The sequence below is a fragment of the Wasmannia auropunctata genome, unplaced genomic scaffold (assembly GCF_000956235.1).
Source record: "Wasmannia auropunctata unplaced genomic scaffold, wasmannia.A_1.0 LD336001.1, whole genome shotgun sequence".
In the NCBI taxonomy this organism is placed as follows: domain Eukaryota; kingdom Metazoa; phylum Arthropoda; class Insecta; order Hymenoptera; family Formicidae; genus Wasmannia; species Wasmannia auropunctata.
The window spans coordinates 611,638-625,774 of NW_012026889.1; the positions used below are offsets into that span (position 1 = coordinate 611,638).

A 14,137-nucleotide genomic window follows, 5' to 3' on the forward strand; every position below is an offset into this window, starting at 1 on the left:
ATTAGGGAAAATGGAAAGCAGACATGAAAAACGTTAATTTTAAACAAATGAGAGATTCTCAAATTTTATTAAACAACACGTAATATCTTTAGCATCAGGAGGCAATAAGGTGTCTCGCGCCAAAGTGTCACGTGACCGTGCCGTGTATATCTATAACGCGGCCGGCGAGTTGCGAGTCTTATTACGCGTTTTATTTCGGTTGCCGCGATTTATTCTTCGCCACTTTTAGCTTGATTCGGTTGGAAATGCTTGCGAAGATGATGCGCTCCAGAGCGCAGACGAGGCAGCTGATGAACAACGCGGCGACTACAAAAAGCAGCAGCGGCACTATGTCGCCGATCTCGACCGATTTCCACGACGGTTTTGCCTGCGATCAGGGACAAGTGTATCGATCTGTCGGAGGTGATAATTCGCAAAATTTACAAGCGCATGTACACTCACATTGCTTAGCTGGACCGACCATTGTGTATCCATCAAACGCTGCAGGATGCCGCTATCTCTCAGCAGAAGAATACTACGATAAATAGAACCGAAATCTTCATTAAAGCAATTAATCTTTTAATTCGCGTTAACGAAGCTTTCACGTACTTTGCGTTAATAATACCGCGGTACGGGCTATTTACTTGCAGAGCCATCGCTATGGTGGTCTGCGTGATGACATCCAATGGCTCCAACTTGCAGTCGACCTTCTGCTGCAACAACGCTGCCATGTTATCCAGTGTCATAAAGGCATACTTGTCCTCCTTACAAACGCGTTCCAGACCATCCAAGTAATTACTCGGCAAATCAGTTTCTTTTGTTATTAACTCATCGAACAGCACGCTCATTATTTTATCCGATGTGTTCTGCCGTAATAAAGTCATCATAAATTAATGTAGCATCGTACACGAAGTTTTTCTTAAATATATATAATTTATTTATTATATATATATAATAATTATATATATAAAATAAAATAATATTATATATATATAATAATTATATATATATCATTTTTGTTAGAAGTAGAAACCAGCTCGTTTTTAGAAAAATTGAAACGAGAACGTACAAATCAGTATATAATTTATATAATCTTATATCAGAAAATACATATATTTAATTAATTATAAAATAAAAATAAATAAATTTATGAAATATATCAGTGCAACATTTTATTTCAAGCATACAATATGCTTCTTCTTTGATCGATTTTAGTGCAAAGATAATCTGAGGGGATTATTTTAAGCACCTGGAAAAAACTAAAGTCGGCCGAGTCACCGACCGCGCCGAAACGGTAAGTCTTATCCTTCAAAAGGCCATCCATAGTCGTAAAAGGCATGATGAACGTTTTAACAGCAAGGAAACTAATCAGGGCAGCGGAATACGCGGCTACGATCACGACGGCCGACAGGTGGATTACGAAGTGCACCATTCTCACGGGATCCAGCGTCGATTGTTCCATACCTGATATCATTTCTCATGAGACAGATAGCAATCATTAAATATTTATACTAAAAAAATTTATAGTGAACTAAGAGAAGAGTGCAAGAACTCGGGAAGTGGTACGTGTAGAAATCGAAGTTACCTTGATTGCAAAACGCCCCTAGGACAAAAAACAAAATTTCTGTAAATCTCGAACGGCCATTATTTTGAAGATACGGGGATGCGAATGCAAACAGTCTTTGAATGAGTACTATCGATCCGCTAGTAAGAACAATGAAAAGAGCGATAGCGCCCCAGATATTCCTGGAGAACGGTGCCGTGTAAGCATCCCACTTTACGTCGGATGACGCGGGCCTTTTAATGTACGCACGACATCTTAAAACAGAGAGAACGTAAATAACATAAATTTTAATTCCGTAAGACAGCTCATAAACTCGCGATTACATTTGTTTTTAATAAATTCGGCAAAATCTAACGTGTATGAATCAACTAAAATAGATTTCCCTTAAAACATATTAATTTCACAAATTTTAATTAATAATTTATAACTAAATTAATTAAAATTTGCAAATTAAAATTAAATAATTAAAATTTGCGACATTAATATGCTTTAAAAGGAAATCTGTTTTTCAATTTAATTAATTAATAATTTGTAATTTATATTTAATTACAAATTGATTAACTAACAATTAACTAATAATTAATTGCTTTGTACATTCTGATGCTTGCTAGATACAGATGAGTGTTTCAGATTAGACATCAGACATGTCGATAAAATATAGCTTTTAGTTTTGCAATTAGATATCCCGTCCCGTTTAGAACTTCTTGAAAAAATATACTACTTGGTTGTATAAATAGGCGTTGTAAAACTGATAGCGTCTAATCTATCCGAGGTCATCATGAACTCCGTCGCCGCAAAGTCGACGTCGTTGTTCATTAACATTCCGATCGCACCCGTACACGAGCCGTTTGGTAGGCACACGCCCCACGATTTGGCCTCCTTGTAGGTAAATCTGCAGCACATTTGGGGATAAAATCGGTTTATATGGTCAGTAGTTTTGTTGCAGCCTGTATAAGAAAGAAGTGATCAATTAGTTTCAAATGACAATTGTATGTTTTTTCTGAAGAAACTTCACAGCAAGAAAGCTGTCAAAATTAAAATTAAATAATCAGATAATGATGTCAAAATTATTGTTAACATTTTCTGAATAGCAATAGCTATTGCAGCAATTTCAGGATAAAGGAAAGGAAGAAAAATACAGGATGCGGGAGCAATGATAACGTCATGCTGCGCAATCTCGCTACAAAATGGATCAGTTTGAAAAGGATTAGAGCAACGATGTAACCTTTTTAAGACATTATATCATTATGTATATTGAATTAAGCAATAAGTTTAAATAACACGAAGAGAAAGAAACGATTATATTTTATTTATTTTATTAAATATCAGTTAAATATTAATTTGAGCTATTATTATATGCAACTATTATTTATTAAATAATTTATGTGTACTATAGTATAATATCTACTATAATATGTGTTCTATTTTATTTGTAGCATAAATTCGTTAATCTTAAATCAATTCTTTAATCCGTAGACTAAATGCTTTGTTTTAATGAAAGAGATCTTTAATATTCGATAATGTAAGAGATTTTTAATATTTTTTTATAAATCTTATGATTTAATTAGGTTTTATCCATCATACAATGCAAGAACGTATTCGGAAAGACGTCGAAGAACTGGTACTGGGCGAAAGAGAGAGATCTTCGAGGAAAGAGCGGCGGCCAGCGAGGATGAGTATTTCCGAAGGGAGACCGCGAGACAATTGAAAGAGCTTAGAGAGAAAATAGAGCAAGTTAAAGCAGAAAAAAAGGAAAATGATAAAGAGCAAAAGAAATCCGATCAAGCCGATAAAACTACGTCAAAAAAACCAAACAAAAAGTGACATGAAAAATTACATGGAAACTGATGGATTACAATACAGTATAATATATATTACGACAATTATTCATATCATGAATCTAATAAACAATATATTTTGATTTAGAAATTGTTATATAATATAATTTAATTTAAATATAAATTTCGTTAAGTTTAATAATCCTTATCTATATGGAGAGCGTAATTTACATAATATATTAATAATTTTCCTCACACATACAATACAATTTTTAAGTAAACTAATAGTGCACTTACGTGCAATTCAATGCTTGCTGCAATAGCAGTATCACTTCCCCGAAAAAGCCACTCATTCCTGTTATCTCATTCCGTTCATTGCGGTGAAAGAGACTGATAGGAGGATCCTATGCGCATAGAAGATTGTTATGTCGAAGCGAATATTAAGCTGTCTCGAGGATCGTAGATATAATGAACTCTCTTTCTGTTTTTAAAAAAGACGATAAAAGAATGCAAGGTAATGAAGAAAAACACTTTTCAAAGCGCTATCGTGTGATAAAGAAGAAAGAAAGATCATAAGAGTTATTGCTAATAAACTATTTCATTAATTATAATTATTAATTTAAATATTGTTATTTATTTTTCAACTATATAACTATAGTAATTACGTGCTCGATTGATATAATTATCATTATAATACTTTTTACGCGAAGAAATAGGATAAGCGACCTTACGTGAACCGACGTAACGCGTATATTCTGGCCGTAAAGATTGTTCCTTCTTAAAAATAGGCCACGAGTAGGGCCGTTCAGACCACTCCTTGCATCCCATATACCGAACCGCATCGATCTCAGTTGTTTTCCTCTGTCAACTTGATAAACTTCAGTGATGATCTCTCTGCCGATTACGTTAGGGCTACTCTGAGCCACCATGAACTTACAGTCAAATGGTACGTAAATCTCAAAGAAAAAGTCTACGAATTTGGTCTCGTTTTTGAAGAATACCAGCCAGGTGGGATAAGCCATTGTGATCCACGTTGAGATCTGCTACATTTTAGTAAATAAACGTTCACGGCATCTGTTCCTTGAAAACTGTCCACGCTTTGCTTCACAAGAATTAAGCGATAACGAGAAAGCAATATTTCGCGACATAAAAGAAAATTTTTCCAAAAACTTTGAAATTACATGAAAATAAAACTTTGATTGTATTAATTTGATTTGTATATTTTATACAATGAAAATTCGGAAAACTTTTTTGAATTTTTAGATGCATTAGTAATTTTTCAAATCTAATAATATTACCGCAATAACGGAAAAACGAATTAAGTCTCATTAATAGTATTTTTTTAATTTACAAAAGATAATTACATGCGCAAAACCATCCCTTGTATCTTCATGGTCGTTAAGTAAGACGAACAAAGGTCTCTTGATGTGATAATAGCGTTGTCCGACCTGCAAGCAATCAAACCTCTTCTTCTTTGGCTAGAGACAAATGCCACATTCGTGACAATTAGATGCACAGAATGCATCCTGCTATTTATTATAGAACGCTTTGTGACAAAGGAACATTCGATGTTTAATAATTAAAATAATACTGATTGCAGAAAAAGGGCAAATCCCTTTTCTCTCTAAGCCTCTAAACGCTCACTCGTGTACTGAACATATGAAAATCCATGAAAGTGGTGCGTATATTATGATTCATGCTCAGGTATCTCTGAAGAACCAGCAAGTGGTCGCTTTCCGTGAGTCCTGCAAATCGCAAGCTTTCAGTACGGTACGAAGGATCGATTACACACACACGCAAATCATTTCGATTAACAACATTCTGTTTCCGCATTGTTCTCACCCTGCGTCTCGATGGGATTCGGATTGTTGTGCAGGAGTATGATGCACGTGTTATTGAAGTAATCACGTATACTTTTGATCAGGCCCTCGTACACGTAAACCGGCCTGATCAATTGATCGGCCCACGCGAGATTCAATGTCATCCATGCGACGACGATCAGACCTAAGATCGAACAGAGATCGAGCTTGCAAAACATTCTTCTGCGTAGCACAAATCGACGATCGTCGACTGCAGGAATCCAACCGATTTCACAAGTCATTTCGGCGAGGTCAGGTCAGGTGCGATATACAACGATCCGATGCATTTTGCAGTTCCAGCCGCACTGAGTTTTTTCACGTTAACTACAGCGAAGAAGAAAGACAATTTAGTTAAAATGTCAGATAAGGGCGCACATATCGTGTCACACGATAACTAGTTACCTGATCGCGTTAGAATAATAAAGTATCATTCGTGCGCCAATCGTAATGCTTGATCGCAACTCCGCAGCAAAAACTTTTCCCGTGTCTAATTGTATAAAAAGTATAATATTAATAACTGTCTGTAATAATTTTACGATTGCGCGAATCAAAATGTGTTCCGGTTTCGGAATCGACTGACTCGGATGCGGCGCGAAAAATCGCGCGACAGCGCTTGCACGCGACGATCATTCGAATGCCAAGAGCAAAACTATTTTCCTAAAGTAAACGCGATCGACTGGCACATACGTGGATTCCGCGACTCCGAAATAAATTATGCATTCGCTCTCTTTGCGCATATTTACTCATCAGTTTATGGAAACCGAGCGAGGCCACTGCTCAAACAATTCTCTATACACCGTCGGTGATTTCAAGTGGAGCATTATTTGGCATTGAGCAAAATGATTCGCGAACTCTGCGGATGGACATATACAAATTTAACGACCAACTTCTTTGTTGGAAATTTCCGTGCAACATCGGCGATATCTGCAATCTAATAAATTCGTGATTCGATAATCACGCATTAGAATCTAATCTAAAGAATAACCCATTAAATACAGTATAATTTTTATGACTGGACTGTGAATAAAAACTGTGATTAATGCTGACTTATGGTCATATAATAGAGACTAGGAATTATGTAGATTATGAGCAGATAAAAATTATCAGCATTATTGATTTGTCCTAATACAAAACTGTCAATCAAACTACTAACGGTAATTCATTATATTCGATCGAAATCTAATCAGCGAGAAACATCAGTAAAGTTTTCTTGGTGTAGATAAAATAGTATTTATGCACATTCAACGCAATCACAGAATATTCAATAAAAAGATATTATATAATATAAATATCATTATTATTTTTGGATTAAATGTTATAGGATTATAGTTTATGTAATGTTCTTTTTAGAATTTTACTAAACATCATAGGCGTGCACTACGAGTTTAGAAATGTACATTAAAAATGTTTGAATTTTATAAATTTGAAAATTTTTTTAATTATTAGATATTTTAAAAATAAAATCTAAAAATTGTTAAAGTTAACGTACTCTTTAAGAATATCATGTACGTACGATGTGCGCAATAACGAAGAACAATATCTCTTTGTATGTAAATTATCACCAATAACGTTTTGCTTACTTTAAGGAGTTATTTCAGACGACGTTCTTATACGTTGTTTTTCCTTAGAAAATAAAAGAAAGGGCATACATTTTTTATATATTTCATTAAATTAAGATATTATAGTTAGCAATGCACACCTGACTGAAACTTATTACACTTATTACAATATAGATACTTTTGTCTTTGCCTCATATATTAACATTAACTTTAGTGACACGTGTATTTTCAATTATATATGCGCGCAAACTACTAAAACGCATGAATCATTTTAGTGCTATTTTTCAGGAATTTTTTTTATAACAAGAACAAGAATAGTAAGTGCCACTATCAGCAATCTTTAAAAGTTTATTGTAAATAAAATCTATGACTCTTTCGTAGCAATTAATTTTCCGCAAGGACTTTAACTTATACATGTAATGTAAGTATATATATTTATGGGCTTATTATATAATATATATATAAGAATACTGTACTGCGTCCTAAACGTCAGTCATTTTCTCAGAGTGCTAGAGGAGCATCATGTTACAAAAAATTGTCTACGCTGTTCTCACTTTCTTCGCTCTAATAATGATTTCACAGGCTAATTGTAAGTATATTCATATATATATACAATGTATGCATAAGCGTTACTAAATAAATTTTAAATCACTTTCAACAAAATATTGAAATAGCATAATATATATTGAATGAAAAAAGATGTGATTTCTTCTTCTAAAGTTGAATCATTGCTTATGCACTTTTCCAAGATTTGTTTATCAGAATTCAGGCCCACAATATTTCAAAAAAAAAAAACGATACAGTCTCTGTTATCATGAGTTTACTGAAAGTCCTAAATTTTCATGTAATTTTAAATTACTGATTGTAATATAATAGATTTTTGATTGGAGTAATGTTATTCTTGCTACATTTACGAATTAAAGGCCAGTTCATGTAGTAATTTTTGTAAAAGTAAAAATCTAAGCTATTAAAACATTTCTCTCATTTACAGCCATAAAAAAAAGTCTCGAGCCAGACGACAATGATACGCATGCCATTCTGAGTACCATACTCGCACTATTGCCACCCGACCAGCTCACATTAAACCAATATGTAAACAATATAATGAAAATATACGGGATGCATTTACCGTGTACGATACACTCTATCGTCCCGTGGGAATTCAATTGCACGCCGACTGAATGATATTGATGGGCGCTTGAGTGAAATCGGTTTTTCACTTATATGTATATATTAATACTTTGCTTGTGAACGATCAGATAACTTCAATTGTAAATAATGTAATGATTTTTACTTGACATAAAAATTATTATTGTAAACTCTCTTACAATAATTTTACTGAATAGAAAATTCCACAAAAAGTATTTAAGTATACATCAATTAATTATATATAATCCGTAACTCTGCTACATAAGTATTTACGAGATAAGTATAAGCATAAGAATTACAGTGTAAGAATTAGTTATGTAAAAAATGCGTCTAATATTAAAAAATAAAAAAAAGAAGAGATTAGTGATTAATACATACCTCAAATTTCTCTTTTATAAACCGAACAAAAACACTCTGATGATAATAATAAGTCTTCTTTAATTCTTCTTAAAGTCTCTAAAGTTTTCTTTAATCCTCGCTAATTAATGTAATAATCGATATGTTTTAACTATACTTACGAGTGCATTATTTATGAACAAATTAAATAATATATAATTATTTGCTCGTATATAAGATCGATTATTCCGGCTATTAAAAATATAATACACGGTGTATGCGTACCTTATTTTAATTTCTCGACTAGGAAGTGCAGCTCAACAATAATTAACAGACTTATTATCATTTGCTGGAAGTATTGCGCAGCCGATTGACAATTTATTTCAACAAGGCTCGTTTGTGCACCTATGGAAGCAATATTTTATTAATATTTAACATTTTAATTTATGTATCTATAGTTTTGAGACGTCTTCACTAAACAACACTTGTCATTTTGTTTCACAATGAAACACACGGAAGTGTGTGTATTACATAACGTCAAAAATACAGCGATAACAGAACGAAGGTAAACCGTAACTGTCATCATAGACATCGAGAGCGTTTTTCTACGTGAAATTAGCATTGATAACGTGTCTTATATGCGTAAATGCAGTATGCGTCATTGCCGTCCGTATAACAAGTCGTTTGTATCATTAGTTCTACAAATGCTGCCTTCCAAGTAAGCAAGTTCGGTGCAAATTTGCGGATGCGATTGTACATATTTATTATTTAGAATAATTTTAGTAAAATAATAAAAGGAAAGAGTTATTTTATATCTCAAATAAAACGCAAAATACGTCTTCCATTCATTGTGCAAAACGCAATTAGCAAGTGAAACATTATTTGAAAAAACGTAGCATCCGCTCCAAACATCATTTGCAACTTTTATCGCTCACGGAATCAATTAAGACGACTAGAATGTCAAGTTGTCAAAAGATGGTATTAGACTAATTAATTCTACTAAATATTTCTGTCAAAGGATAACAATAAAAAGGAGCGCGACACACCTCGGTACAGTGGGTGTCTACAAAAAGCTCCGACGCGGCAGGAAACGTAACAAAAAACGCCAGTCGGAATTAACAACAGATTTCAATACTTTTGAAGTAAAGCCAACCATTTTCAAAATGAGAATACCGCTTCTGATTCTCTGTCTCACTGTGGTGTACGGTGCCTGTCGGTCAACCGGTGAAGAAAGTTTCGACGTGGCTGAACAAATACAAGGTAAGTTTCAATAATTAATGTATTAATGATATGAATGTAATACATTAGCGTTTAAATATATTTCAATTTTTGATGAAATTACATTTTAATACCTCACTAAATTGTAATATTAAATAACGCGCTGAGATAAATGAAAATTTTTCACTTACGCAAAGTGCATCGGCTAGATAATATTTTCAAATCATTGTTTTGTTAAATCATTCCTCATACACGCGTGCTTTAAATTTGTAAGATTTTATACATTCAAAGAAGGAATATAGTTATTTGGAACAATATATAAATAATATAATTTTATGTAAATAAAATATATACAGAATTTAATGTTTATATTACAATAATTATCATTCTATTGTGTAACTTTTTCAGATAATGGACATTACAAAGTGGCCCAGACAAATGTGCCTTACGAAATATTTCTCGCGAGGCACAAAAGAGCCAATTTATTATCACCGATTACATTCCCGATAGAAACCGCATTACGTTTAATTGGGTTTAACAATGGTATTATAGCTCCATTTGTAGACGTCATGAAGTTTATGACCGGCGCATTGACAGGACAAGATGTGTGCCCCAAAGTACAAGTACAGTTATCCTGCCAATTGATCGTGCAAGCTTTTACAAATCCGCTCCAAACGATCAAAACAGTAGTGTGTCGGGTTCTCCAATTAATCGGATCAACAGGCAATGCAGTAGTGAATAAAATGTTTGACACGTCTGTACTGTTCTGCAGAAATGTATTTCTACCAGGCATGCATACAACGCTAAATGTGATCAAGGATAATATTCCCTTTTTACCTCCACAAATCGTTGCTATGATTGTGGCATTCAATGCACTTTATACACTCTTACAACTCATTGGATATGTCCCAAAATAAAATTCAATTTCCCATTTCTTAAAAGCCCGCTAAAAATTGCAAAGTTAAAAAAATGCAAAAAATTTATAAAAATGTATTTGGTCTTCTTCTTGACTATCTTAAAACAGCTTCTCAATTTAAAGTAGTCACTAAAAAAAATTTTTTGTCGCAATGTAATTTGTATCAATAATACCAACAATATATAAAAAAAGTGAATTAACTATATTAAGGTGCTAAAAATTCTTTATGCAAAATTAATGTAAACGAAATATGAATTGTTCAAATAATTCAAAAAATTTAAATATATATAAATATTTATGCAATTCATATTGTGTTAATATCCAATGAATAATATTACCGACAGATTATAGAAAAATTACGAATGATGAATGAAAAAATAAAATTGAATTGTAAAAATTATATTTATTTTTATGCATTAATTCTTTTGTATAATCGGAAAAACATGGTTAAATGTATATGACATGTCATCCTCATAAAAAAATTGTTTCATATAAACATGTAATTGTACATACGTTTCTGAGGAATCTATCACATATCAACATGTTTGAGCAAAGATATGGACACAAACAAAATTATATTATTTTTAATACCTACTTCACAGTCTCTTTAGGTGAAAAATGTTTATTAACTCACACGCAAACAAAAGTTCTGTATATTATTAAGGCTTAAATTGTCATTGAGAAGTAAATATAAATTTCTGCAGAATTCTTATTTAAGCACTTGTACTCAGAAAGAATCGTCATCATCCGTATAATCCTCTTTGTCTAGAATTCTCGAAACTTCTTCGTCGTGTTCGTCGACTTCTTCTTCCAGCAAATGTGATTCTCCTTCCATAAACTTCGCGAATCTAAAAGTTCATATCCATATTGCTAACTTTGACGCTTTACTATATCGCATATTGTGATAGATTTAACAAGCTGTAACCTTATCGGATCTTTCAGTCTTAAAACTGTCTTCCAAGGATTGCATTCCGGACTGGAGCAATGATTTTGTAATTCTTTTAAAGCTTTCCTAGTTTGCCGTATTCCTTCTTGATGATATTGATTTTCAGTTAATAATTTCTGCTTTTCCGGAAACACGCGTTGCCTCATTTAAAAAAAGAAAAAGAAAAAGCAATACATATTACATGTTTTCGTACTCGAAAGTAAATTAAAAAATATATATGTATATTAATAAAACCTTATATGCACAGATAAGAACACTCGTAATTAATGCATAATTCGTTATTGCATATTTGGAAAATTTTCAAAACCCAATAATAAAGATTAGATATGTAACAAATTAATAACGTACTTATAATCATTTCTTATGTACTTATAAGATTTATATTAACTCTAAATAAAATGTAATAGTGTAAGGATAAAACGCAACCTAAAAGATAGAATATAATGCATTTTATTGCAAAAACTGAAAATACAACTGCTCAATATACAAGATACATTATAAAAATTATTCAAAAATTTTTTCAATGTACTAAGCTTAATAAAAATATATAAAATATTTTCTAGAACTGGAAAATAAAACCAAGCAAATATAACGTAAATAGTTGTGCATTGTGCGTAAAATAGAATTGTGTATTATGCTGACAGATGTGATTTTTTAAATATATTCAAGCATTAGCAACACGTATAATTTATTCTATATTCAAATAATATTAGATATTAACAAAATTATTACAAATGCATAAAGCTACTAAAAGAGAAGCGCAACATAAGCCACAAACGGAAGAAGAGTATGTGCATAATGGATTTGGGTTTTATTCAAACAATTAAATCTGAAAAATAACCAATTTTCACACAATTGTAGTCATCTGTGCGTCACATGGATTATAACTGGCTGTATAAAACAAGAATTAATTATATATTATGCGTTCTATCGATGCTTACCAGTACCTCTTCGTTCGCTCGAACATTGCTTTCGGAAAGTTATAAAGAAATATAAGTACAACGCAACATGAAAGCGATGCTTCATGGAAGTGACTGCTGTTATAAACTAATGCCAATCCAACAACCTATACGAACATAAAACCAATTAAAATAAAAAATTAAGAAAGAAAAAGTCCCGTACAATACGGTACGCGGTACGTTACCTGCAAAAACCATTGTATTAGTTGTTTCGTTCTCGGATTGGTAACTGGACCGAAACGGTAGCAAATTACAAAACTAATCAGAGATGTAACAAGAACGTACCACATCACCCACTCTCTATACTGCATTATAATTAACTGCATGTTTTCCAACAATGTTTTAGCAATATAAAGACTCATCGATGCGGCAAATATTAAGTACATAGCTTTTCCCTTAACGACAAAAATATATGTAGGAATATTTTTTCAAGATTCATGTTAAAGTCAAGTATTATTAAGGTTATTAAATATATTGTTAAGATAACTACCCGTGGTATCAATCTTCCAGCTAAATATATTAAAATTATAACAGACAAAGTGACTCCAAATGTTATGCCACACACATAATAAAATAGTGAGTTCCGACTCAATATCTTGGCACACCAGAAAACTATAATACCCATTACCATCATTGTCAGTCCCCAAACATTGATACCTGAGGACAAAGAATGATATAAGACCGATTATATATTAGCACATAGAATGGAGTATATCTCAAAGCAAATTCAGATGCTTACGTGTTTCTATCAAAGTCATTATATAACCAGATTCACTGGCAGAATCTATGTAAATACCTATACACGTATTTTCAAAGGGATTAACTTTAAATTGCCTATGTTTTCCTATATCGAATAGATTAAGACTCCACGATTTGTCATTTTCATCATACTTTTTATGTATTTCATGAGGCGTTTGACCGTCGTACAAAACGTAGGAATCTGAGTTGATATTCAGATGCATCTGTAACATTAAAAATTTATATATTGTAAACATATGAAAATATTTTATATGTACATCATAAATATTTTATATATATATCATAAAAGCTTCTTACAGTCATGGTTCTCCACATATGTGTTAAGTACTTTGAGGTAGCATTGTGACAGTATGTTTTTAGACCAGGATTATTATTTTGTACACTATCACCTGCATTCAGAAAGTGTATTCCTGAAACATTAAATAATATATATCAGAATATATTATAACTAGATATAGTGTAAAAAGGTAGATAAAAGATCTGTACACTCGTAAACTAGTCTGATTTTAGAAAGAGACTACAATTTCTTTTTCCTTCTATTAACTGTAAGATAAGGTAACGAAAAGATTCGAATGTTAACAACTTGGCAATGAAACAATATTTTAGCAATATACATAAAAAATAACGTTGCACATTTTGGAGTCACAGTGATCGGGCAAATAAATGATAAAATATAATTATTAAATTTCAACTATTACAGAACTATTAAAAATATCTAAACAACAAATTCGAATGGCCTTGGTGTTAAACCGTGCACTCTGTTCCATTTAAACGATAAAGTATCGTCTGAACACATGTTATCAAGCAGCTGATTGTCTCGAGCATTGTGTGCTATTGTTGCCTTTCTCAATTTCCTAACGATAAAAGAATTATCAAGGATTGTCGGCTTGTCTTCCGACGGAGAGGTTAGCTGGAGCTTACTTGGCTCCTCGAGAATGCGACGCGCGTGAGCGCATCGGGACAGACAGAGGCACAGGAGAATCCATTTCGCCAGCCCGGCTGCGTTATCCATTCTCCCGGTTCTCAACGAAAAGTCTCTTCCAGCTCACATTCACTGTCACGTTCGTCGCATGCCGCCGGCACACCGGCAGGTTAGGCAGGTTAGGTAGCCCACG

General features: G+C 32.7%; 4 protein-coding genes across 11 annotated transcripts; 2 read left to right on the forward strand and 2 right to left on the reverse strand.

The window, feature by feature from the left end:
- Positions 1 to 33: 33 nt before the first annotated feature.
- LOC105453235 (glutamate receptor ionotropic, delta-1-like) lies at positions 34 to 8,883 on the reverse strand. Of its 8 annotated transcripts, XM_011695010.1 has the most exons (16): positions 8,510 to 8,883; positions 8,267 to 8,366; positions 6,761 to 6,803; positions 5,924 to 6,111; positions 5,583 to 5,667; positions 5,164 to 5,504; positions 4,966 to 5,066; positions 4,686 to 4,769; positions 4,053 to 4,364; positions 3,619 to 3,725; positions 2,265 to 2,435; positions 1,565 to 1,797; positions 1,229 to 1,443; positions 589 to 845; positions 442 to 514; positions 34 to 367 (listed from the first exon to the last, which is right to left on the reverse strand). In XM_011695010.1, exons 6-16 carry the CDS (start codon positions 5,420 to 5,422, stop codon positions 191 to 193), a joined length of 1,989 nt encoding a protein of 662 aa, XP_011693312.1. In that variant the 5' UTR covers positions 5,423 to 5,504; positions 5,583 to 5,667; positions 5,924 to 6,111; positions 6,761 to 6,803; positions 8,267 to 8,366; positions 8,510 to 8,883; the 3' UTR covers positions 34 to 190. The 8 variants fall into 8 exon arrangements, 7 of the variants coding, with proteins under 7 accessions (XP_011693312.1, XP_011693313.1, XP_011693318.1 ...); XM_011695011.1 differs by lacking the exon at positions 5,924 to 6,111; XM_011695016.1 differs by lacking the exons at positions 8,267 to 8,366; positions 8,510 to 8,883 and adding an exon at positions 7,869 to 7,891 and having other exon boundaries at positions 4,053 to 4,361.
- Positions 2,518 to 3,472, forward strand: LOC105453233. The gene is made up of 2 exons (XM_011695008.1): positions 2,518 to 2,763; positions 3,112 to 3,472. The coding sequence occupies exons 1-2, from the start codon at positions 2,708 to 2,710 to the stop codon at positions 3,365 to 3,367; spliced, it is 312 nt and encodes a 103-aa protein (XP_011693310.1). The 5' UTR covers positions 2,518 to 2,707; the 3' UTR covers positions 3,368 to 3,472.
- A 30-nt stretch (positions 8,884 to 8,913) lies between the features above and the next one.
- On the forward strand, positions 8,914 to 10,550 carry LOC105453232. Its single transcript, XM_011695007.1, has 3 exons — positions 8,914 to 8,942; positions 9,243 to 9,484; positions 9,851 to 10,550. Exons 1-3 carry the CDS (start codon positions 8,929 to 8,931, stop codon positions 10,357 to 10,359), a joined length of 765 nt encoding a protein of 254 aa, XP_011693309.1. The 5' UTR covers positions 8,914 to 8,928; the 3' UTR covers positions 10,360 to 10,550.
- A 191-nt stretch (positions 10,551 to 10,741) lies between these two features.
- On the reverse strand, positions 10,742 to 14,125 carry LOC105453238 (transmembrane protein 194A). Its single transcript, XM_011695020.1, has 8 exons — positions 13,944 to 14,125; positions 13,320 to 13,432; positions 13,003 to 13,225; positions 12,754 to 12,920; positions 12,449 to 12,658; positions 12,246 to 12,370; positions 11,284 to 11,445; positions 10,742 to 11,206 (listed from the first exon to the last, which is right to left on the reverse strand). The coding sequence occupies exons 1-8, from the start codon at positions 14,032 to 14,034 to the stop codon at positions 11,086 to 11,088; spliced, it is 1,212 nt and encodes a 403-aa protein (XP_011693322.1). The 5' UTR covers positions 14,035 to 14,125; the 3' UTR covers positions 10,742 to 11,085.
- Between the last annotated feature and the right edge of the window lie 12 nt (positions 14,126 to 14,137).

What these genes read in the sequence shown, in the direction of transcription:
- LOC105453233 (XM_011695008.1), top strand. Translation starts at nt 2,708, where the DNA reads ATGCTGCGCAATCTCGCTACAAAATGGATCAGTTTGAAAAGGATTAGA. An exon ending in AAAAGGATTAGAGCAACGAT is followed by an intron (nt 2,764 to 3,111) that starts GTAACCTTTTTA and finishes TGATTTAATTAG; the next exon opens with GTTTTATCCATCATACAATG.
- LOC105453235 (XM_011695014.1), bottom strand. Translation starts at nt 5,422, where the DNA reads ATGACTTGTGAAATCGGTTGGATTCCTGCAGTCGACGATCGTCGATTT. An exon ending in CAAGGGATGGTTTTGCGCAT is followed by an intron (nt 4,365 to 4,685) that starts GTAATTATCTTT and finishes ACTAAAATGTAG; the next exon opens with CAGATCTCAACGTGGATCAC. An exon ending in CGCGGTATTATTAACGCAAA is followed by an intron (nt 515 to 588) that starts GTACGTGAAAGC and finishes TATTTATCGTAG; the next exon opens with TATTCTTCTGCTGAGAGATA.
- LOC105453232 (XM_011695007.1), top strand. An exon ending in CGTGGCTGAACAAATACAAG is followed by an intron (nt 9,485 to 9,850) that starts GTAAGTTTCAAT and finishes TAACTTTTTCAG; the next exon opens with ATAATGGACATTACAAAGTG.
- LOC105453238 (XM_011695020.1), bottom strand. Translation starts at nt 14,034, where the DNA reads ATGGATAACGCAGCCGGGCTGGCGAAATGGATTCTCCTGTGCCTCTGT. An exon ending in ATATGTGGAGAACCATGACT is followed by an intron (nt 13,226 to 13,319) that starts GTAAGAAGCTTT and finishes TTAATGTTACAG; the next exon opens with ATGCATCTGAATATCAACTC. An exon ending in AATGACTTTGATAGAAACAC is followed by an intron (nt 12,921 to 13,002) that starts GTAAGCATCTGA and finishes CTTTGTCCTCAG; the next exon opens with GTATCAATGTTTGGGGACTG.